Raw genomic sequence first — 26027 nt, forward strand, 5'->3', positions numbered from 1 at the left:
CCTGAAACTCTCATCAAATACAAGTGTGTTTCCAGATCTTGGCGCCGCTTGATCATTGAACTCTGCAATCACCAGCTGATTCCTAACGATGGTGGATATCCTTTTTCCGGGTTCGTCTTCTCCCTAAGAGGGCTCTATCCTACCCCACTAGGCATGTGGTCCTCCCAGCAGCAAAAACAACTTCTTCTGGGTGCCGAGGATCAATTGAAGATGGTTGACAACACAGAATTCCTGGATTGCTGCAATGGGTTGTTGCTATTTCGCCACTTGACTCTACACCCAATAAGAACCCACTTCTCTCTATACAAAACAAGAGGCGACTTGACTCTACACACAACACCAACAACTCCTCTCAACTACAACTACATTGTTTGCAATCCCACCACAAGTGAGTATGTGGAAATTCCTGGGCACACCAAATCGTCGTGTGATACCCCTATTGAAATTGGTGCACTTGCTTTCAATCCTTGCGAATCCAATCACTATAAGCTCGTCATCATCCCAAACCTGCGTTTCTTTTCTCAATTGAATATCTTTTCTTCCGAGACAGGGAGCTGGACTACATCCCACTTTCGTCTCCAAAATAAGTTTGATCTTCTAAAAGGGATTGGGACACAATCTGTCTACCTAAAAGGGCAACTGTTCAAACTCTCTGCCACAAGCCACATTATTAGGATTTTCATAAACATGGAGGTAAGCAAATTCGATCGGATTCAATCCATTGATCTTCCTCTTTATCGATTAAATCTTGAATCACCTTTCAAAAGAGATTGTATTGGACTCCACAATGGGCATACTCTACAGTATGCTCTGTATAATGGTCATCGTCTGCTGATTTTTACACTTGAGAACACGAGTGGTAACATCTACGCCTCTCTGAATAAAGATGACTTCTCTTGGACACTAAAACACAATATTACCGTCAGAATTGCTTATAATTTTTTCCAACCTAATGTGGAAGATCCATTCATGTGGCCTGAGATGAGAAATTATTGCCAGTCTACACATCCATCCTTGTGGTGTTACCTTCATGCTTTTTATCCTGATTTAGATGTTATTGTTTTGAGTTATAGAAAAGTGAATACTCAATTCTGTATATATTTCTACAATTACAAGCTTCAGAGGATCGAGGAGGAGCGTACCAATATGCTAAACTTCAAACTCACAGAAGAAGAAGATGACAATCTAGTGGTGTTCCCTTTTGCTCGTTGCTTTCTTTCATTGCCCAAGCCCAAATGCACATCACAATTTTGATTCCATTTTTTCATCTACAGAGATTACCAATAAATTCATTTGAGTTGGTCCGATCAATTGTCATTGCTTGTTTTAAATATTGTTTATGCACAATGGACTTGGTTTTATAGAGGCAACACAACCCATATTAGTACATATATTTGGTACTTTTATGATTTGTTTTGGCAAGTTTATTTCGGGGTCTATTATGCTATGTTTTTTTCAATGGTAGAGAGAGTATATATACAGGTTATTCTCTGAGGTCCTTGTTCTGGTTTTAAGTGGAAGTGGGCGTTCATGCTGGGCTTGGCTCGACTCATCACAGCCACAGAGATGATTGAGATTTGACTGCCCATGATTGAGTTCATATACAATCTGAGGTATATATAAATTTGTGTCTATAGAGCTACCCGTATCTTCGACTTTCATATCAATGTTCTCTCGTTTTGACGTCTAATAATTTTGTTTGAGCGTGATTAAATTAGTATAGACACGAATCAACCTTATATCAAATTGAGTCTAAATAGTTTGGGAATGACTCGACTCATTTGCAATTCTTTCGCTGCACATTTCATATCATAGTTTTGTGGCCTAAAAGGTGAGGAATGAACGTATTTTTGTTGATATTATGTTGATCTAAAGAAGAACGAACCATGATGATAAACATGGATTTTTAATTATTTTTTTTGGTACCTTTTTTTTCAAGTTTATTTTTGAATTAGCATTTGCCTACTAAGTAAGGGATTGTTTCTACTAACGGGCTAATGTGGTTGAATTACAAATACACACATAATCTGTAATTACAAAATCGGGAAATCAGAGAGAGGGTGACTGAATTTATTTCAAAAAATTTATTGTCCTTATTTATAACTTTCCTGATTTTATAATTATAAATTATTTGTACATTTGTGATTGAACCATATTACCAGTGGGTAGGGAGGCAAGTCTTGTCCTATCACTAAATGAAAAAATCTTATATAAATCATTGAAGATTACCCATGAAGCAATATATATATATATATATATAACTAGCTTTTGAGTTTGCAAGATTTGCCACATTTGTTGATCAAAACCCTCACAACTCATCTGCATTTGCCTTATTATATATATATATATATATATATATATATATATATATTGATGTTAAGAGCACAATCTTGTGTATTTTGCTTTTTCACTTTATTCTTTTTCAATATGAAATTATGCATATTGTGTGCGCTTCACTCTTCAATGCTTTATTTTAAAAAAATTATTTTATTTTATTTTTCATAATTATTTGTTTATTCAGAAACCCAAAATTCTCTTAAGCATCAGTATTCTTTTTACTTTTGAATCTTTGCTGTTACATTCTTTTATTCAAGTTAAGTAAAGATTCTATAAATTTCAGAAATTATGTGACCTGTATAAAATTTGTGCTTTTAATATAGGTTTACTCCTCCTAATCCCAATTGAAATATCCACCAGAAGTCCTGGAGTTTGATGGAATCTGCTTAGAAATCAAAATTGTGCGCCATAACAGTATGAGAAAATAATTAAATGGTCCATTAGGTGAAAACATTTACAAATCCAGGGCATGGACAATGCCAACTTAATTGTAATGCCTCTTAACAAATGAAGGTCCAACCAGACATTGTCAGAATTTCATTTTACAGTTCAAATTACATGAATTACAAGAGCTAGATTTTGAAGGTAAATATTATACATAAGGTGCACTCTTATATATCTTCAAATCATCAGGTTTCCACCCTCCCTCTTTTGCCTTCTAGTCTCTGTTGAGATTGGATGTAAAACATTCCTTTTGAGCCCCGAAAAAGCGTTCTTATCTTTGCATACAAAGGCTGCTTCAGCTGAAACACGCTGATTAATTAGAGATCATGATGCAGAAGGTCCTCTCGGTGGTGGAGCTAACAATAGCCTTCGACCAGCGCGGCTGACCATCTGATCACTTTTGGGGGAGCTAGAAACAGTCTTACCATACATCATCGTTGTAGAACCCAAGATGTCATCCCCAAATCCGCATGCTTCGAAGAATGAGCTGACGAAAATATAATAGAATCACAATCAGCACCAAAGTTATTTCATAACTGGGATCTATGCATAAAATTATCTAATGTAGAGGACAAAAATATAAAATCACTATCCTTATTTATCTCTAAAAGGACAAATTTAGCGGTGCCCAACCAGGAAAATCACCTAAAACAATCCTGAACCGAAAAGCTCAGCCATTCCATAACTCAAGTTTCAAGTTCTTTGAGCTAAAGTCTCTGGAGATAGGGTACTTGGTCGACCTTTTGATGTTTACAAAGTCAACAAGAATTAGCTGCATTGTTGTAGGTCATAAATATAATTTATCTGCATGCATTTGCAGAAATACCAAAGGGCCTATAGTTTAATGGTATGATCTCTTCTTTACAAGCGAGGAGGTTGAGAGTTTGAGTCTTACTAAGGACATATTATGAATAAAGGGTGTGTGTTTGCATTAATTTTGTGCGCCGGTTAGGAAAAGTGGCATAGTCCACATTGAGCGTAATGCTAGGGGAAAAGGAAGACCAAAGTTAACGTGGGAAGAGTTACTAAAGAAAGATATGATAGGATGTGGATTGACTGAGGCTGGCTATAAATAGAACGGAATGGAAACATAGGATTCATGTAACCAATCCCGAGCAATTGGAAAAAGGCTTGTCGTGGTTGTTGGAGTATGCATTAGCAGAAATGGTGGATACAACAAATTGATAAATAATCCGAGCAATTAGGAATAAAAATAATTCAACCAAAGTTTTGAGCCCAAGAGTTGAGGTTTACATTGGTTACAAGCAAGATTTAGCAAGTTTACCTCTCCTTGTCTGAGCAGAGGGCTGCTATGTCATAAATGTCTCTACTTGTGAGCACTCTGCACGGGAATTTGAAAATATCAGGTGCTAGAAGAAGTGAGCTTCCGAGTGTCTAAACTATAAAAATGCATATCAAAGTACAACGCTAACCACGTATACAATTTCAATACAGATACTCAAAAAAAAAAAGTGTTATCACAAATGATACGAACTTCAATGTTCGGACTTGAGTCACGTCAAATGATGCAGGTTATACTGCATGTTGAAGCACATTGAAGACAAATTAAAAAATTTACTGAACAAACTAGTCTTTAATGTATTATTTACTCTTAAACTGCAACTTCAATTGATTTCAAAATGAGTATCAACAGACCTTATAATCCTTTTAACTACCATCCAGCCAATTCCCATGCCTCGTAATGCAGGAATAACCTGGAAGGCACTGAAACACAATTACATGAATGCATGCAAGATATCTATCTGTTCCGAGCTAAATACAGTATATTCAAGAAACCAATTGGCAATACTAAGGATGCGTTTTGAAATCGAATGACATTTTTACTTTATTTTTTCACATTACATGCATAGACTTTAGATGTGGAGAGAGAAAAGTAGATAGAGAATTGTGGAATTGGAGAGAAAAATAAACAAATCCAAAATCTTCACCTGCAATGTTGATGATTAAAAAGCAAGCTCCAGTGGTTCATTTGCTTCGTTTTTTTTTTTTTTAAATGGCGATTTACTTACATAGAACAGAGCAATATAAGTAATATTTGAAGTAAATAATACCTTAAACAAGTAGAGGTAATAATAATTAGCAATAAATCACTATACAATTGCTACTCCAAATCAAAAGACACCCTAATAATAATATGCATATAACAAAAATTGGAAGCTTGGAAGCACAAATTGTATTGCAGTCAATTTGAGATGATCAAATTATTCCCAATATACCTAATTGAGTCCAATGAAAAACTGGTTTATCATCATTACATTAAATCACTATACTAAAATTCTAACACACGGTGTAGACATACACATCACATTTCAACGCATTGAACCAAGTATATACATATTATATTATAATATATACTGTGTGTGTGTGTATATATATATATATGAGGAATATTGTTGGATAATTGGTGTCTGACGACTCTCACCATGACATCTTAGATTGAAGCAGTCAATCCACAATCGGTAACGGCTCGGCCAAAGCCCACCAACCGACCGTTTGACGGCGTCACAGGCATCACTCTCTGGAACCAATCAATGCCCACAAGACTCGAAATTTCCGACGATGACGACTTTTTTTGTGAATCTGGAGAAGATGAAGAGTAAGATGAAACGACCTCGGGTTTGGCGAAGACGGAGACGACGACTGAGCTGTGGGAGAGGGCGATACGGAGCTTGTCGAGGTCGACGGGTTCGCCTCGGCCGGCCGAGTCGAGGTTGGGGAATCGGTGGCAAGAGTGGTTGGAGAGGCTGCAGAGGTCTCTGAGGTGGTTAGGGTTTACGTGAGTTGGGTTTGTGGATATGAATATTGGAGGCGGTGGCGGTGGTCTTCGTGTCACTCTCTTCCGGTCGCTCTTGCTAATTGTTGTCGATAGTTCCCGGAATTTAGAGGGGAGGTAGCCGCCGTGCACGGCAGTTGCAGCTGCCATATCTCACCCTCTCCTCTCTCTCTATAATTTGTATATTTTTATTTATGTGATAATCCTCACTGTCTAGGCCCACTTAATCCGTAAAATTGGACCACGGTCCAACGGTTATGGGCTCATCCCCCCGTTACAATGTAATAGAAACAAATCATGTTTACAAGTAGCGTGTTTGTGTTGTTTATTTAAAAACGATAACAATAATAATATATAATAAATAAATGCTACATGTACTTGATAAACTCAATGCTTTATTGAGACACTAATAATTTTTATTTTTTATTTTTATTTTTTACTTTCTAAAGTAAAGGTTTGAGAATTCAAATTTTTATAAGAACAAGTTGAAGACTGAGTTTCATTTTTATTTTTCTTTTGTCGGCAAGAAACACACTCCCAAACTCATTTTTGCCCCTAAAACTAAAATAAGTGAAATAAGCTAAGACAATATCTTACAATATTTGCAATTTACTAAAACTAAGAGGTAGTTCTTCAGTCCCAAAATTCTTATTCATCTTTCTATTTTGAGATGTCTCAAAATACATGTTTTATTATAAAGTATTATTTTGTCTTTTAATAAGGATAAATTTAAAAAAGAACTCTTATTAATACAATAAAAAAAATATTAAAAACACAATAACATAAAAACTTAAATTCTCCAAAAATCCCAAAAAAATTTAAGACAGACGGAGTATTTTATTTATTTATTTATTTATTATTATTACTCCGTATTTTTATTTTGACAAATTCACTCACAAACCTACTTTGCCTTTAAAGAAGAAACTTTGGAAGGCCCAAGGACGGACCCAAGAAATTATACCTAGCATATATGCTTAGGTTCAAGTCAGCCCACACGTCCACACAATTGCTGGTAAACAAAATGGTATTTTATCGATATTTTGTATGTATGAGATGACAATTATGAGCGTTTGAGTTCCACGATTAGAGATTCACCTAATCTAATGTCAATTCACTAGTAAATTATGAACTATGATGTGCTACAGAATTGAAAAGTTTAGGGCCAACATGCTCAAATGCAGGAACTTATATAGCAAAACAAGCCTTTATTGGAGATGGCTTGTGAAGAGATTTAAATTTGAAGAATATCTCCGTACCTTTGTAAATAAAGAGAATCCTAAAACAAATCCTTGAGATGACACACTCCTCCAAATTTCTTCCATTCTCATCCACCATCTTGGCTTCAACACACAGTTCACCCATTTTCTCATTAATGGCTTTGTCTCTAGTAGTAGACCCTATTCCCTGTCAATTAATTAAAGGTCACAATCATATGTTTCTTTTAGTAAGAATGTGTATGGCAAAATATACTCACACTAGATGAATTAATGAATTATGGTATGGATTTTTAAAATGTTTAAAACATGGTCTTAACCTATGGGGTATATCCTATAAATGTTTATATATGTTAAAGAATCACTCTTATGACATGAAGTCATTTATACAAAAGACTTTGATCTTTTTCACTTGGTTGATCTTGATTTGACACTATTATCATCTTTTTAAATGGATCACTGTGTTGTGTGCATCAAGTGTGACACAATACTATTATATCAAAGTCGTGACACAATAATTTTTTGAATAAATAAATAAATAAAGGCGTCTCAAAGTTGTATCGAATATGTAATACCGATGCAAAATTTTTTACATTATTGTGTTTGGATATAATTTATCATTTGAGTATTGGGCTATCAAATAAAATGTACATTGCATGATTTGTTGCATGGGTGTTACATTTCTCGATGTAGCGTGTTACTTCCTCAATTTAATTTTGGTGATCGATAGAGGATTACTTTTTTTATTTAAATTAGGGATACCAATTAGTTAGACTTTCTGACTTAATGGTTTGGTTTTGATTAAAAAAAAATAATGAAATGGTTAGAACTAGTTTGGTTCACGATTTAGAAGAAAAAGAACAAAAAAGAAACTAGAATTAGTAAATATACACTTTTTATTTTTGTCCCAATAATTGGATTAAACAAGCCTTGATTTACACTTACACAAAGAGTAAACTCCCTGTGCCCCTATGAGCTGGTTAGAACTAGTTTGGTACGCTCCACAATATCCGTTTTTCAAAATCTTTTTCCACAAACATGGAAAATCAACACACTCACCTTATGCAACAATGCAGGGTGAGTTGTGAATGATATGATCATGCTTTAGCTCATTATAATCATCATCAAATGATCAAGAATTATAAGATAGTACAAACTCTGTTATACACAATAACAAGAATAGGTTCTAATAGGCATTTTATAAAACAAAAGCATGCTAGGGATCTAAGGAATTTGAAGTGATTAAGGCTCCTTTTGTTTGGATGTAAAATATTTTTTAGAAATATATATTTTGGTGCTTGGTGGTTGTAAAATATTTACAAAGAAAAAAATATTGAAATTTAACTAAAATAACTTACCCATTAATTTTTGGCAAATTATTTTACACAGCCTGCCCGATGGATTAGACTTAAATCTCGACCTAAATCTTTGCCAAACACCTCAAAAGTAAATACATATACATATATATATATTACGTGATAAAAGCATGCTAGTGAGATCCCCTAGGTCATGAGTCATTGACAATGTCATACAATTGGCAAATTACTTCGAGAAGTTAGTTCACAATTCTACATTAAAGCATATGCAAGTATTCACGTATCACCTCAAAAGTATAAGAATTAACAATTTGCAATAATTATCACTAGTATAAGCTAGAATTAGGCATATTTTCATACATAGAGCAACTCTAATAAGATATTAGACATCAAATGGCAACATTTAGACATGAATCAAGCTAGAGTAATCACACACAAGCATAATCACATATGCTCCATGTAAAATTAAGTAGATAGACTACGTTAAATTTATGGAAAAACACACAATTTACTCACCAAGCCAAAGAACTCCCTTGTTAAACACCCCTACCTTAATTAGATGAGAAAACCCTAAATGTTCCAAATATGAAGATGCACCAATTTGTAAATCAATACCACTGGAACGTAGCTCTTGAAGCGATCTCTCACTTTCCTAACTATCACTCCTTCAAATTCTCACTCTTTTTTTTTTTTTTTTATATATATAAGTAATAATTGAAATAAAAAGGCGTTCAAGAGGGGAACGCATCCCTTATACAAAACTGGAACTAGGGATTAAGATCCCAAAGAAGCCAAAAAAATAATTAAATCTTCGGAAGAAGAACATAACTTCCTCTTCACATAACTGAAAAGAGAGCGTATGATATGAAGTTTCAGAATCGGCGTGGACGATTCTTTTCCTTCGAACAATCTATTATTCCTCTCCTTCCAAATGCACCACCAAACACAATGTGGTACAACTCTCCAATAATCGCGAACAACGCTACTCACACGACATCATTTTCATATACGAATCAAATCCTTAGGATAACGAGGCATAACCCAACACATACCAAACAGACAAAAGATAAGATTTCAACAATCCCTCACCATAGGACAATGCATGAGAATGTGAGCAACTGACTCACCATCTTGTTTGCACAGGCAACACCAGTTAACAAGACAATTACCCCTTTTCCTTAGATTATCAATCATAAGGATCTTACCCCAAACAGCGGTCCAAATAAAGAATGACACTCTAGTTGGAGCCATAGAACACCAAATAGTCTTCCATGAAAAATCAAAAATATCGAAATCATAAAGACATAAGAATAAGGAACGAACTTCAAAGCGACCATAGGAAGAGGAAATCCATGTCATATCATCACAACCTCTGCCAATTGCCTCCTGTCGATACAACAAATTTAGGAAAACACATACCTCGTCCACCTCCCAATCCTAAAAAGAGCGTCGAAAGTGCACATCCGACGTAATCCCTCTGTTATCAAGTTGATAAAAGTTGGCTACGTAGGCATGTCTATCAACTGCAATACTGTATAACCTGGGAAATAAACAAGATAAAGGCTGGTCTCCACACCAAAGATCCTCCCAAAAGCGTACAAATCTGCTATCACGAACTTTGAATCTGATATGAGTAGAAAAAATGTCCCATCCCTTCCTTATGAATTTCCACGCCCCAACTCCTCTCACGAGAGAAACCGGAGGAGTAGACCAGCCACCACTTTCTTCCCCATATCGACATAAAATAAGCCTTCGCCAAGGGCGATGTCTTTACCTTCTGTACCTCCATAGCCATTTTCCCAGAAGAGCTTGGTTAAAGGGGAACAGTCTTTGTGATACCCCTCGATTCTAGAGCCACGGGTGATCAAGTCCGAGCACAGAATACAAGGGATATCAAACAATTAATATTTAAACAAGCATTGGAATACAAGATGAATTAAAAATAAACAGATAAGCTGAAAGGAAAACTAAATAATAAATTCTTATTTAAAAATCCTCAAATAAATAATGATTAAAATTCCATAATAAAATCCTCCAATCTTCTGATACCAGTAATTAATTAAACTACAACTCGGGAATCCATACTGTGGACCCCTAATAATATCCTAACTGACATAACTGAATCAAAAAAATAATAAGTTACTAATGAAGAAAAGTCCTACGTAGAGTCGGAAGAATGAATGGCTGTCTCTGCTCGGCACGAACAATCTCTAAGACTGGAACTGACGAACACCTGAAAAATAATGGTGGGTCAGGCCCACATACAAGTTCTAATCTACTACATCCCAAACAGAGACCCGATACACGTACACATCCTAATTAATTCAACAATAACTAAGTAGTCCATATATAGATATATACACACACTAAAGGAACCTCACTAGACTATAGAGTTGTCTCAACCTGAATAGTAGGCAACATGCAAAACGCACATATAGTGGGCATGAGTACCTAGACCTACCAGGGTACACAACTACGCTATATCTAGCTACACATCCCTGGCAATATACGCACCCTAACCACTGATCCTGAGACTCAAGCTCATATCATGGTGTATAATTATATATTTAAAATCCGTCCTATCCAACCATCAAAAATAATCTATCCAATTATTATTTCAATACTATGTCATCCAACTATTCCGTTGACCTGACACGAATAAGTAGGACTTAACACTATGGTTAATCCGTTCCCTTATTAAAAATAGGTAGGACTTAACTCGTAAGTTAATCCGTCCCTAATATGCCCCCATCCCATAATGGTGCATTAATCCATAACATATCCAAATAACAGTTTCCAACCCAAGGATAATGTAAATATATATATATTTTTACATCTAATAAACCAAATAAATATGATATAAATCTTATACACGTCCTTTGCATTTATTTCAGCAAAAATATCAATTCTAATTAGCATGCATTTAATTTACATCACAAGAATTTAACATGCATCTCAATTAAATTGCACATCCCCATGTACTCATTAAATTAATTTAAATCTAAACAATTGATTAAACTAATTTAATCCAACAATATTTAATTAATTTATCCTTTCTAAAATTAATTAAACTCCATACTTAGCATGTACACTTAAAACATGCATTCCAACTCTTAATGAATCTAATTAAATTAACTAAATATTTAATTCAGATTCAATCAAAAATATATTAAACTGACTTATACTTTATACAAATTTCGTTCTGCGTGTACACTTTATGAATAAAACAAATTTCAATTATAATTATATAATAAACTAGTTTATGTTAAAGTCATATCTTGCTACAAACAGATTGTTGCTTACAATTAATGCTTAGAATTCTAGAATGCAAAAGTGACCAAAACTAATGGTTACTTCCTTTTTCGGCGTGCCAAATTTACAAAGAAAATTTAGTTTTGAATTCTTATATACTTCATTCATAAACTGATTAATGGAAACATATATAGTTGACCTCGTTCGGCGTGTATACAAGGAACCACACTGATTCGTATCTATATATATAACTGGTGCATGCCAATTTGATTCATGCTAATGCTAAAAGAAATTTCTCGTGACGCGTGCATGAAGTAAACAAACAGAAATTCTAATTAACATTAAATTACAATCTGTTTGTTTGTTTTTTTTTTTCAAAAACAACTATCAATGGCTTCCTTGTTCGGCGCGTGTGAATCAAATCTAATTCCATCTGAATTATATAAATTACTCTATACTAAACCCATAATATATTACAACATAATTAAAACCCAAACTATAATACAACACATGAAAATTTAATTTATCAAAATATGAAAATTATTTCAAACCCATTAGTAACACATGAACTGAATTTTTCAAATAAATTTATATAATTAGATTCAATTAATTTATTTAAAGAACCTAGAATTAATCGAGCATGCATAGGGTACGAATCAAAGGAGAAGAGTTAGAAAAGAACTTGCCTTTAGGGATTAGATAAAAAAACCCTAACCTCCTTCTTCCTTTTCTCTTCCTTCCTCTTCCTTCTTTCTCTCTCTAAAATATAGTACGTAATATATTTTCTAACCTCTGTCACAACCCTATAATTATATATTTATAGTCAAATAAAATAACACTAATCCTTTTCCCAATCCAAGCCAAACTAATAATAAAAATAAAATAAAATCTAAATACTAAAAAGGTAACTAAAATATATGGTACGTATAATCTATGTGTAATCCTTTTTATATGTAATATATAAATATATATGACTTTCCTTATATATATATATATATTTAAATTCCTAAATAAATACACATCATCACACACAATTTCATTTAAACAATTAAATCAATTAACACATTTAACAAATAATTAAATCAATTAAACAAGTAAACAATTAGCCAATCAATTAAACAAGTAAACAATTAGCCAAGAAATCAACTAAATAATTAAATGCAATTAAAAAAAATACCGAGACTATCCTTTTTAAAATCAGGGGTATTACATTCTTCCCCCCTAACAAAAGGAATTCCGTCCTCGGAATTCGCCCTTACCTTCTTCCATTATATTTGGAAACTGTGAGCGAATGACATCCTCTTGCTCCCAAGTAGACTCAGCCTCATTATGGTGACTCCACTGGACACGCACTAACGATATGACTTTATTGCGAAGAACATGATCCTTACGGTCTATAATGCGACACGGTGGCTCCACATAAGTTGCATCCGGTTGCAACTCAATCTCACCCACATCTATGTGCTGATACCTATCCTCATCGCGCAGAAATTTCCGCAACATGGAAACATGAAACACGTTGTGGATGCGATCCAAATGATCCGGAAGTGCCAACCGATAAGCTACAGCTCCCACGCGATCGGTAATCATGAATGGACCCACAAACCGTGGTGATAACTTCCCTTTCTTTCCAAAGCGCATTAAACCTTTCATAGGAGACACTTTGAGTAGAACTTGATCCCCAACCTGAAACTCCAAAACACGAGTACGACGATCCGCATAACTCTTCTGCCTACTCTGGGCAGTGCGCATGCGATCCCTAATAAGAGCAATCTTCTCAGAAGTATCCTTAATGAACTCAGGACCCAAAAAACGACTCTCGCCAACCTCCATCCAACAAACAGGAGATCTACATGGTCGTCCATATAATGCCTCAAACGGTGCCATACCAATAGTCTTCTGAAAATTATTGTTATATGCGAACTCCACAAGTGACAAATACTCCTCCCAATGGCCCTTAAAGTCAAGGACACAAGAACGAAGCATATCCTCCATTATCTGATTAACCCTCTCGGTCTGTCCATCAGTTTGAGGATGATAAGCAGTGCTAAGATGCAACTCTGTACCCAAAGCCGGCTGAAAACTCTTCCAAAACCCTGATACAAAGCTCGAATCCCTATCCGATATAATAGATAACGGAATGCCATGCAACTTCACAATTTCTGTAATGTAAAGTTTCGCCAACTGTTCCGAAGTGTAATCAGTGCGAATAGGCAAGAAATGAGCAGATTTAGTCAACCTATCAACGATGACCCAAATGGAATTGTGATTCTTAAACGAGTTAGGTAATCCCTCCACAAAATCCATAGAAATGCTCTCCCATTTCCACTCCGGTATCGGCAGTGGCTGTAAAGCTCCTGGCGGCCTCTGATGATCAATCTTGACCATCTGACAAGTACTACATCGTGAGACAAATAGAGCAATGTCCCTCTTCATACCTGCCCACCAAAACTGCCGCTTCATATCCTGATACATTTTGTCACCTCCAGGATGAACCGAAAACTCAGAGTGGTGAGTCTCAGTCATCACATCCTTCCTCAACTCATCAGCAGAAGGTACCACTAACCGTCCCTTGTACCTCAAACCTCCATCAGCCCCAACATAGTAGAATGGAACCTCTCCGGAAGCTATCTCTGCAACTTTATTAATGCACTGCTGATCCGTGAGTTGTGCCTTCAAAACTTTGTGAATGATAGAAGGTGTAACTACCATGCAAGCCAAGAAAGTATCCGACAATTCATCCACCCTCTTCAACGCATTCCACTCAGTAATGAACAGAGTGGAAAGACTACCAACAGGTCGACGACTGAGTGCATCTGCCACCACATTCGCTTTCCCTGGATGATACTGGATAGAGAAATGATAGTCTTTCACAAACTCCAACCATCGGCGCTGTCTCATATTCAGCTCTCGCTGAGTGAACAAGTACTGCAGACTCTTGTGATCACTAAATAATCTGAAGGATTCACCCAACAGATAATGCCTCCAAATACGTAAGGCAAAGACCACCGCTGCCAACTCCAAATCATGTGTTGGATAATTAAGCTCATGAGGCTTAAGTTTCCGAGATCCATACGAAATTGGTCGTTCCTCCTGCATCAAGACACATCCCAGACCCTGCAAAGAAGCATCTGTGTAGACAAGATACTCAATCCCGCTCTGTGGGGTAGACAAAACCGGTGCAGAAGTCAACTTAGTCTTCAGTTCATCAAAAGCTTTTTGACAATGTTCATCCCACACGAACCGTACACCCTTCTTAGTCAGATGAGTGAGTGGTCCCGCTATCTTTGAGAACCCCTGGATGAACCTTCTATAATAACCTGCCAAACCGAGAAAACTCCGAATCTCGGTAGGTGATGTAGGCTGTCCCCACTCAACCACCGCTGAAACCTTGGCTGGATCCACCGCTATTCCCCTTTCTGACACCACGTGACCCAGAAATTTCACTTCCCGCTGCCAAAATTCACACTTCTCAAACTTGGCATACAACTGATGCTCACGAAGCGTCTGTAAGACTATCCGAAGATGTCTAGCATGATCGTCCTCTGACCTCGAGTAAATTAAAATGTCATCTATGAAGACAATGACAAATTGATCCAAGTAAGCTCTGAAGACTCTATTCATTAAATCCATGAAAACCGCTGGTGCATTAGTCAACCCGAATGGCATCACCCGAAACTCATAAGATCCATATCTAGTGAGAAACGCTGTCCTCGGGACATCCTGCTCCCGAACCCGAAGTTGATGATATCCAGACCGCAGATCAATCTTAGAGAAATAAGTAGCTCCCTTCAACTGATCAAACAAGTCATTAATCCTGGGCAAAGGATACTTGTTACGAATAGTAACCTTGTTCAACTCCCTGTAATCTATACATAAGCGGAGCGAACCATCCTTCTTCTTCACAAATAAAACCGGTGCTCCCCAGGGTGAAGTACTCCTGCGAATGAAACCCTGGCTGAGTAGCTGCTGAATCTGATCCCTCAGCTCGCGCATCTCCACTGGTGCCATCCTATATGGTGCCCTAGCAATAGGCGTAGTGCCTGGAGCTAAGTCTATCACAAAGTCGATCTCGCGACTAGGCGGCAACCCTGGAATCTCCTGAAAGACATCCGGGTAATCCTGTACAATTGGTATGTTATCCAATAATACAGTAGTCCCCTCATCCGTTTCCTCCTCCATATGAAACAAATAGGTGCTAGTGATCCCCTTAGAACGCGGCATAGCGACGACGTACATGTCCTGACCAGGTGTAGTGAAAATAACTGATCTATCATAACAATTAACTTGGGCATGGTAATGCGATAACCAATCCATCCCAAGTATCACGTCATAAGTGTGCATGTCCAGGACCAATAGATTGGCTAGAAATCTGAGTCTACCAATATCTAGTGTCACAGGCCCATCACTCTCATGTAAAATGGCTGTATCGCCCAATGGTGTAGAAATACCTTGAGGTTTAGTGCATACCCTCGTCCTCATCCCAGATAAAGCAACAAAAGTCCTAGCTACAAATGAGTGTGTAGCACCAGTATCAAATAAAACACGTCCATGTAAACAATAAATAGGAAACTTACCCTCAATAGCCTGAGGTGCCCGAACATCCTGTGGCATGAGGTTGTACACCCTGCCATAATGTAACTGCTGCGATGCCTGTCCCTGAGGCTGCGGCGGCTCTGGTAAAGCTGGATATGTCTGTTCCTGAATCCGTGGAACCTGTGGAGCTGGTAAAGGCACTGGTGCCCTCTGCCCCTGCTGCACATGTTGTCCCTGTCTCAGTCCCTGTCTTACTGTAGGACACTGCCTGGAAGTGTGACCATACTCTCCACAAGTATAGCAACTACCCTGGAAAGTACCAAATGGCCTCCTCTGTCGGTTAGCCTGTGGCTGACCCTGTCCTGCCTGTGGTCCCCCATTCTGCTGCCTCTGAATAGGTGCCCCATTCTGCTGAGCATCTGAACCACCCTTGTGCTTCTTCCAAGGCTGATGTCCCTGGAATTTGCCCTTGTCATTCTGTCGGTGTCCGTTCCCATTCCCTTTCTCAGCTGACTGATTAGCAGAGTCTCGATCACCCCGCTTCTCACCCTTGGCCTGTCTAAAATCCACGGTCAACTGATACTGCTGTAGAGCGGCGTCTACCACCTGAGCATAAGTAGTATAGGCTGGACTACCCGTAATAGCTCTCTTGATAGACCACATCAGTCCCTTGACGAAACTGTTGCGCTTCTTCTCCTCTGTATCCACCTTCTCCGGTGCAAAGAGAGACAAGCGTGTGAACTGCTGCTCATACTCCGCTACTGTCATGTTCCCCTGCTGCAGATTAAGAAACTCAGTCTTCATGGCTGCCCTGATTGCATAAGGGAAATACTTTTCATCAAAGCGTGCACTGAACTGATCGTAAGTCAATGCCATCCTCTCCGCTACGGTGGTAACTGACTCCCACCACTGTAGTGCATCCCCAACTAGCTTGAAAGTAGCAAGCATCTGCTTCTGAACCTCCGTGCACTGAACCAAGCGAAGATGTCGCTCGATATCCTGTTTCCACTGATGAGCTGCTCTCGCATCGGTGGAGCCTGTGAACTCAGGTGGGCTCCCCTTTGTGAAAGAACTCCTAGCCTTCTCCCAAGTATCAATCCGAACAACCGGTGCCGGTAACGGTGCCGGCTGTACTTGAGGCTGATTCCGAAGTGCAGCGGTTACCCCCGCTTCTATAGCCCGAGCAATAAGGTCATTGATGTGAGGAGGAAACTCTGGATCTCCTCCCTGATCCCGAGTCTGCTGAACTTCCTCATGCTCCTCATAAAACTGACCCTCATCCTCCTGACGCTGCCTACGAGCCGCCTCCCTTCGTTGCCTGTTTCTCTGATTGTCGCGTCTTCTTCTAGCGTTAACCATTCTGTTAACATAGAAAGACAGACATTAGTACGATTTAACCGAACCGTAAAGAATACAACGAATCCTAATCTTAGGCTCTAAATAAAAGAATACGCTACGCGGAAGTCTTAAAACGATAGATCCCTAGAGACACTTGAACCTGGAGTGCTCTGATACCAACTGTGATACCCCTCGATTCTAGAGCCACGGGTGATCAAGTCCGAGCACAGAATACAAGGGATATCAAACAATTAATATTTAAACAAGCATTGGAATACAAGATGAATTAAAAATAAACAGATAAGCTGAAAGGAAAACTAAATAATAAATTCTTATTTAAAAATCCTCAAATAAATAATGATTAAAATTCCATAATAAAATCCTCCAATCTTCTGATACCAGTAATTAATTAAACTACAACTCGGGAATCCATACTGTGGACCCCTAATAATATCCTAACTGACATAACTGAATCAAAAAAATAATAAGTTACTAATGAAGAAAAGTCCTACGTAGAGTCGGAAGAATGAATGGCTGTCTCTGCTCGGCACGAACAATCTCTAAGACTGGAACTGACGAACACCTGAAAAATAATGGTGGGTCAGGCCCACATACAAGTTCTAATCTACTACATCCCAAACAGAGACCCGATACACGTACACATCCTAATTAATTCAACAATAACTAAGTAGTCCATATATAGATATATACACACACTAAAGGAACCTCACTAGACTATAGAGTTGTCTCAACCTGAATAGTAGGCAACATGCAAAACGCACATATAGTGGGCATGAGTACCTAGACCTACCAGGGTACACAACTACGCTATATCTAGCTACACATCCCTGGCAATATACGCACCCTAACCACTGATCCTGAGACTCAAGCTCATATCATGGTGTATAATTATATATTTAAAATCCGTCCTATCCAACCATCAAAAATAATCTATCCAATTATTATTTCAATACTATGTCATCCAACTATTCCGTTGACCTGACACGAATAAGTAGGACTTAACACTATGGTTAATCCGTTCCCTTATTAAAAATAGGTAGGACTTAACTCGTAAGTTAATCCGTCCCTAATATGCCCCCATCCCATAATGGTGCATTAATCCATAACATATCCAAATAACAGTTTCCAACCCAAGGATAATGTAAATATATATATATTTTTACATCTAATAAACCAAATAAATATGATATAAATCTTATACACGTCCTTTGCATTTATTTCAGCAAAAATATCAATTCTAATTAGCATGCATTTAATTTACATCACAAGAATTTAACATGCATCTCAATTAAATTGCACATCCCCATGTACTCATTAAATTAATTTAAATCTAAACAATTGATTAAACTAATTTAATCCAACAATATTTAATTAATTTATCCTTTCTAAAATTAATTAAACTCCATACTTAGCATGTACACTTAAAACATGCATTCCAACTCTTAATGAATCTAATTAAATTAACTAAATATTTAATTCAGATTCAATCAAAAATATATTAAACTGACTTATACTTTATACAAATTTCGTTCTGCGTGTACACTTTATGAATAAAACAAATTTCAATTATAATTATATAATAAACTAGTTTATGTTAAAGTCATATCTTGCTACAAACAGATTGTTGCTTACAATTAATGCTTAGAATTCTAGAATGCAAAAGTGACCAAAACTAATGGTTACTTCCTTTTTCGGCGTGCCAAATTTACAAAGAAAATTTAGTTTTGAATTCTTATATACTTCATTCATAAACTGATTAATGGAAACATATATAGTTGACCTCGTTCGGCGTGTATACAAGGAACCACACTGATTCGTATCTATATATATAACTGGTGCATGCCAATTTGATTCATGCTAATGCTAAAAGAAATTTCTCGTGACGCGTGCATGAAGTAAACAAACAGAAATTCTAATTAACATTAAATTACAATCTGTTTGTTTTTTTTTTTTTTCAAAAACAACTATCAATGGCTTCCTTGTTCGGCGCGTGTGAATCAAATCTAATTCCATCTGAATTATATAAATTACTCTATACTAAACCCATAATATATTACAACATAATTAAAACCCAAACTATAATACAACACATGAAAATTTAATTTATCAAAATATGAAAATTATTTCAAACCCATTAGTAACACATGAACTGAATTTTTCAAATAAATTTATATAATTAGATTCAATTAATTTATTTAAAGAACCTAGAATTAATCGAGCATGCATAGGGTACGAATCAAAGGAGAAGAGTTAGAAAAGAACTTGCCTTTAGGGATTAGATAAAAAACCCTAACCTCCTTCTTCCTTTTCTCTTCCTTCCTCTTCCTTCTTTCTCTCTCTAAAATATAGTACGTAATATATTTTCTAACCTCTGTCACAACCCTATAATTATATATTTATAGTCAAATAAAATAACACTAATCCTTTTCCCAATCCAAGCCAAACTAATAATAAAAATAAAATAAAATCTAAATACTAAAAAGGTAACTAAAATATATGGTACGTATAATCTATGTGTAATCCTTTTTATATGTAATATATAAAATATATAAATATATATGACTTTCCCTATATATATATATATATTTAAATTCCTAAATAAATACACATCATCACACACAATTTCATTTAAACAATTAAATCAATTAACACATTTAACAAATAATTAAATCAATTAAACAAGTAAACAATTAGCCAATCAATTAAACAAGTAAACAATTAGCCAAGAAATCAACTAAATAATTAAAGGCAATTAAAAAAAATACCGAGACTATCCTTTTTAAAATCAGGGGTATTACAGTCTTCTAATACCAAGACCACTAAACTTCATTGGCTTGCAAACTTGTTCCCAATTGACAAGGTGATACTTAAATTCATCACCTCTACCACCCTAAAGGAAATCCCTTTGAATTTTTCCAATCTTATCAGCAACAGAGCATGAAATTTGGAACATAGATAAAAAAAAATATATGTGGGAAGGCTCGATAAAGTGCTCTTTATAAACGTAACTTTCCCTCCCTTAAATAAGTATTGTTTTTTCCATCTTACTAATCTCTTCGCATACTTATCAATCACAGGGTCCCAACTCCACAACGTTCTAGATGAAACCCCTAAAGGCAAGCCCAAATACAGAATTGGAAAAGAACTCGCCCTACACCCAAGGACTTCCGCTAAAGATGAAATATCCTGAACATCTCCAACTGGAACAAGCACATTTTTAGCCATATTAACTTTCAGACCAGAGACAGCCTAAAAACAGGCCCAAATGCAACTCAGATATCTAAGTTGAGACACATTAGCATCACAGAAAACTAAGGTGTCATCCGCAAAAAGTAAATGAGAGACCTCTATCTGATGGATAGGATCTCTTCCCACCATAAAGCCCTTGATCAGATCAAGATCCTATGCTCTTTGCATAAGTCTACTTAATCCCTTCATAACAATAAGAAAGAGGAAAGATGATAAGGGATCTCCTTGTCTTAAACCTCGAGAACACCCAAGGAAACCAGTAGGAGACCCGTTCCCAAGAACAGAGAATTTGACAGACAAAAGGCATGTCTCAATCCATTTCCTCCATTTACTTCCAAACCCCATTCTCTGAAGCATATAAAGCTGAAAATTCCAATTCACATGATCATACGTTTTCTCAATGTCAAGTTTGTACAAGACTCCGTGAACACCACTTCTCAATCTGGAGTCCACATATTCACCTGCAATAGGAACTGAATCAAGAATTTGTCTTCCTCCAACAAAAGCATTCTTGGAGTCCGAAATAATCTTATCCATCACTCCCCTCAACCTAAGAGCAAGGACATTAGCCATAAGCTTATAGATACGTCCCACTAAGCTGATAAGACAGAAGGCTTTAATGTCAAAAACACCTCCCTTCTTAAGGATAAGGGTAATGAATGTTGCATTAAGCGACTTCTCAAAGGCACCAGTAGAATAAAACTCCTGAAAAGTGCCCATCACATCATTTTTCACAACTGCCCAACTTTCCAAAAGAAACCGCATAGTGAACCCATCTGGCCCCGGAGCTTTGTCCCCATTACAACTAGATAAGGCCTTTAGAACTTCTTCAGTAAAACGAATCTCAAGCCCTTCCCTATCGATCTCGAAAATGGCTTCAAAATGAAGACCATCAAGTTTAAGTCTCTAAGCAAGTGGTTTGGTATAAAGCTTCTGATAAAAGAAGCAATCCTATTACGCACATCTTCCTCTATCCACCTCCATCCACATCTCTACACCTTCCACCCGAATACGTCCTATATGATTACTTATTCTATAAGCGTTAGCGAGTTTGTGAAAAAAATTTGTATTGCGATCTCCCGCTTTTAGCCAAAGAGCCCGAGATTTTTGTTGCCAAGATATCTCCTCCATACTGGCAATTTCCGCAAAAGCTGCCTGACAAGAAGCTCTTCTAGAACGCAAAAACTCCACATCCCCACCCTTCTTTTCTAAGCGATCAATCTCATAAAAATCAGCAAGAACTCTATTCTTCTTCCGTTCAAGATTCCCAAAAACGTCTTTATTCCACTTCTTAAGATCGAATTTGAGAGCCTTCAACTTTGTTGTTAACATGAAGTTAGATGAGCCTATGACAAGAACGCCCTCCCACCAAGACTGAACTTTCTCTTGGAAGTCCTCCGCTCTTAACCACATATTCTCAAATCGAAACGGAGACCTTTGAGAACTCAATATCAAAAGAAAAAAAAGGAAGAGAAAGAGGGGGTACGGCTGGTAGCAAATGGGGGACTAAAATTGTCTCTCTCTTATATATCCATTAGTTCCACTATAATATCAACAAATTCTCTACACATAAACATACACAACTTAAGGCCTCACAACATCAAATCCAATTGTCCCAACAATAATACTAATAATATTGATATAAGGGAAAATTCTCGAACACGGAAACCAATCTAGACCCACAAACCTAAAATGACTAGAGTGGCTCTAAATGCATTTATAAGAGTCAGTTCCTCGAATAAATGTCTCTATCGAATCCCGGAACCCTCGTGGAATGTATCCCAACATATAAAATATGCAAGGCACAAAAAATGAAACATGCGGTAAAACGGAAAAATAGTACCCTGTCCTCACACGAGTTGCCTCAATCCATCTCTTCCATCTCTCCTCGAAGCCGAGCCTCTACAACAAATACAACAGAAACTCCAACTAACATGATCATAAGCTTTCTCAACATCAAGCTTACTCAAAACGGAACACCAGGGACACCACTTCTCATCCTAGAATTCACACACTCGCTGGCAATCAAAACGGAATCTAGGTTTTGCCGGCCTCTAATGAAAGCATTATGGGACTTTGAAATAACTCCATCCAAAACACCCCTCTTTCTCTAAGTAAGGACTTTAGCTATAAGCTTGTAAATACATCTCACTAAACTAATAGGTCTATAATTCTTAACATCGGACGCTCCACTCTTCTTAGGGATGATATGGGCAATAAAAGATGCATTCAACGACTTCTCGAACCGCCATGAGCATGGAATTCCTTAAAGGTACCCATCACCTCACCCTTAACCATATCCCAACTCTCCAACAAAAACCTCATAGTGAATCCATCCGAACTCAGAAACTTATCACCATTATAGCTCTTCAGAGCTGTCAACACTTCCTCTTCAACTCTAAAATCAAATCAAAGTCAAGTCTGCCTACCCCTACTCACCTTTTCCGCCCTACACAACTCCATCCCATTAACACGAATCCTCCCAATATGATTACCACTCCTGTGAGCATTTACAAGCCTATGAAAGAATGGTCACCCTCTTTAAACCATAGAGTCCTAGATTTTTGTCACCATCAAATCTCCTCCAAAATAGCGATCTCAACAATCTCCGTTTGACAATCTGCTCTACAGACTTTCTGAACCTCAACAATACTATTCATCTCTTCCATCTAATCAATCTCAGCAATATCAGAAAAGGGCCCTGTTTTTCCTCCATTCTAAATTCCCAAACACCTCTTTATTCCATCTTTTAAGCTCCGTCTCCAAGAACCAAAGCTTCGCAGCCAAAACAAAACTCGAGTTACCAACCACCATAGCCTCCTCCCACCAAAACCGAATCCTCCCCTGGAAGTGCTCCGCTCCGAGCCACGTATTCTCAAATCTGAAAGGAGTACACCGAAATCTCAAACCACCACAATCCAGGACCAACGAAATATGGTCCGATGTCACCCTGGCCAAAGCTGCCTAAACAACATCCGGAAATCTCTCCTCCTAGTCCCCGAAAATCAAAAATCTGTTCGATCGGGAGAGAGTGGGGGACTCCCTACCGCCAGACCAGTTGAAGGCCATACCCTGCAACGGAAGGTCAAAAAGGTGATGGCCATCAATAAACTCCGAGAATTGCAATACAGCCAAAGATCACATGCCACCTATAGATCTCTCTGACGGGGATCTAACCACATTGATGTCCCCACCCACGCACTAAGGAAGGGACCACATCCCCCTCACAAGACTGAGCTCCTCCCACAGCAAGTGTCTCTCTCTATCCTCTACCGGCCCATAAAACTCCGTAAGAGCCCATCTAAAGCCATCCCCTATCACAAAAGCGCATGAAATAGAAAACCTCCCTTTCCAACTGTCCTTATTCTATCCCACATAACGAGATTGCCCCTAGAAGACCCCAAAGCATCCAACGCCTCCCGCTATACAAACCTTCCTCCCCAAAGACTCCTTGCCACCCTATCCGTCATTCAAGCAACCTTTGATTCCTGCAAACGAACCACATGCACCCCCCACTTCCTCACCCCTAACTTCACCACCTTCCTTTTATTCGAATCATTGAGACCCTGGACATTCCAAGAATTAATTCGGAGCTTCATGATGAAACACTATCATTGCCCTCCTCCCCTACTCCTCCCTCTGCCCCTCTCACTTCCCCTCTCCCTCACCAACCTTTCCTTCCCCTTATAGTTGACATAAGAGATGAGATTCCTCACCTCCCTCTCTTCTCTCCACAAAGAAGGATTCATCTTCCTCCTCCCCCCTCTCTGTCGTCGCAAGAAGAATCTCCAAAGCCTGCTCCATGTTTCCCTCCCAACAATTCACTTTTCTCACCAGTATTATCCTTCACCCACCCCTTATCTAAATCAGCAACTCCCTGCCCCGTAGTACCCATCCCATCCCTTCCGGATGCACCACAGCCAAAGGATCAACCACTCCCAAGTTTGAGTGACCCATTCCCTCCACACCATTAAGTCAAGAGACCCATCCCTCTTGTCCCGCAACTCATTTCCCTCACCTCTGTCTAGCCCCTTCTTCGTCTCTTTATAAGACAGCCAGTCATTGGAGCTATCCCATCCACAATCCGACCAATCAGACTGGGCATCCTGAGCCTTGCTTGGCAACTCATCAGACAAAGGTCTATGTTTTTATAGTTCCTATATCAACAGAGCTGCAGACTCATCACTAAGAGTGATATGGATATTGCTACCAACGCAAACAGCCATCTTCTCAAAGTGACCAATCTCACCATCAGCCTGAATGCTCAACACTCTCTGCTCAGCAGCCTTGCATACATCAGGACCCTTGTCCCTTTGAATCTGAACCTCTTACAAGCTCCCCATATCCCTACCATAAGAAGCAAATGGAGAACAAGAAATATCTGGAAGCGAGCCAGCTTCCCCCCTGCAGCTCATATCATCACCTCATTCAGAGTTGAGCCCAGTCGTAACAGATATAGTCACACCCCTTTTTGACTTCTCCGAATCCGGATGCTGAGTTGAATCCAGATATTGCTTTTTTGATCAGCCCTTTCAAATTTCAGCCATTTACCAAACTGGAGTTCTGCTTCACCGTTTGGATTTGCCAAGCGCCTTTTCATAAAATGCCCAAAGCAGCCACAATGAAAGCATATCTTCGGGAGACATTCATAACAAAGTGGGAGCTCATCATCTTACCTCCATAGTTAAGTTTTGCAAATCTTCTAATAGGTTTTGTTGTAGGAATATTTACTTGCATCCGAATGTATTGGTCCCTATGTTCCCCAGCATCCCTGATCTCTATCATTTCAGCCGCTTCGAAACTCACTGTAATTTTCTGTCTGACTTCCTGTGTGATACAATCGATTAGTAAATGAGTAATATGAACCCAACACTTTACTGAACAAAAGTCCATCTCGTGAAGTTGCAGACCTTTCTTCCATGGAATCAAACATAATTGATGGTTATTGAAAGTTCCATGGACTGGATCTTTGAACGTTCAGGACATCTTCAGGCGTCAATAAGATAAAATGGTATATCTTATATGTTGCCATCGATACTCTGAAGATCATTACAGCACCCCCACCATGAACCCATAACATTCCTGGGTACAAAGATGCTAATAGGTTTCTTACCAACATAAATCCCCTGTTTCTTAGTTGCATGATTCTAGGTCCAAATTTTGGAAAGTGTTCTTTTGATTTTTTTCTAGCATTTTAACTTCATTTTTGGTCATAATGCTTCTAAAGAGCATGCCAAGTGCATTTGCCAAGTGTCCCATTATTATTATTTTTTGAACTTTGTTTATTGCAGGTTGGGCTGATGAACCGGCATGAGTTATGATGCTGGTTTTTGCAGTCTGGGTGATGTACCCTCCTCAGCCGATGTAATTAGGGTGTTGTACCCTCACCCCCCCTCCCTTGATATATACATTACTCTATGGTCTATACCATATATATACAGGGTGTGATTGAGATCTGATATATACATTGCTATGGATTGTTTTTCTTTACTAAAATTTGATATAAAATTTTGATTGACGTGAGAT

At 37.8% G+C, this 26027-nt stretch overlaps 1 protein-coding gene and 1 pseudogene across 1 annotated transcript; both read right to left on the reverse strand.

Annotated features, from left to right (window-relative positions):
- Positions 1–2754: 2754 nt before the first annotated feature.
- On the reverse strand, positions 2755–5768 carry LOC132312513 (GCN5-related N-acetyltransferase 3, chloroplastic-like; annotated as a pseudogene).
- Positions 5769–20046: 14278 nt separating this feature from the next.
- Positions 20047–24305, reverse strand: LOC132314484 (uncharacterized). The gene is made up of 8 exons (XM_059813346.1): positions 24218–24305; positions 23716–23815; positions 22941–23001; positions 22345–22403; positions 21464–21936; positions 20883–21376; positions 20301–20501; positions 20047–20142 (listed from the first exon to the last, which is right to left on the reverse strand). Exons 1-8 carry the CDS (start codon positions 24303–24305, stop codon positions 20047–20049), a joined length of 1572 nt encoding a protein of 523 aa, XP_059669329.1.
- Between the last annotated feature and the right edge of the window lie 1722 nt (positions 24306–26027).

Source organism: Cornus florida, unplaced genomic scaffold (genome assembly GCF_030987335.1).
Source record: "Cornus florida cultivar Cherokee Brave unplaced genomic scaffold, ASM3098733v1 CherokeeBrave_3.0.0_Hap2_Chr06, whole genome shotgun sequence".
NCBI lineage: Eukaryota > Viridiplantae > Streptophyta > Magnoliopsida > Cornales > Cornaceae > Cornus > Cornus florida.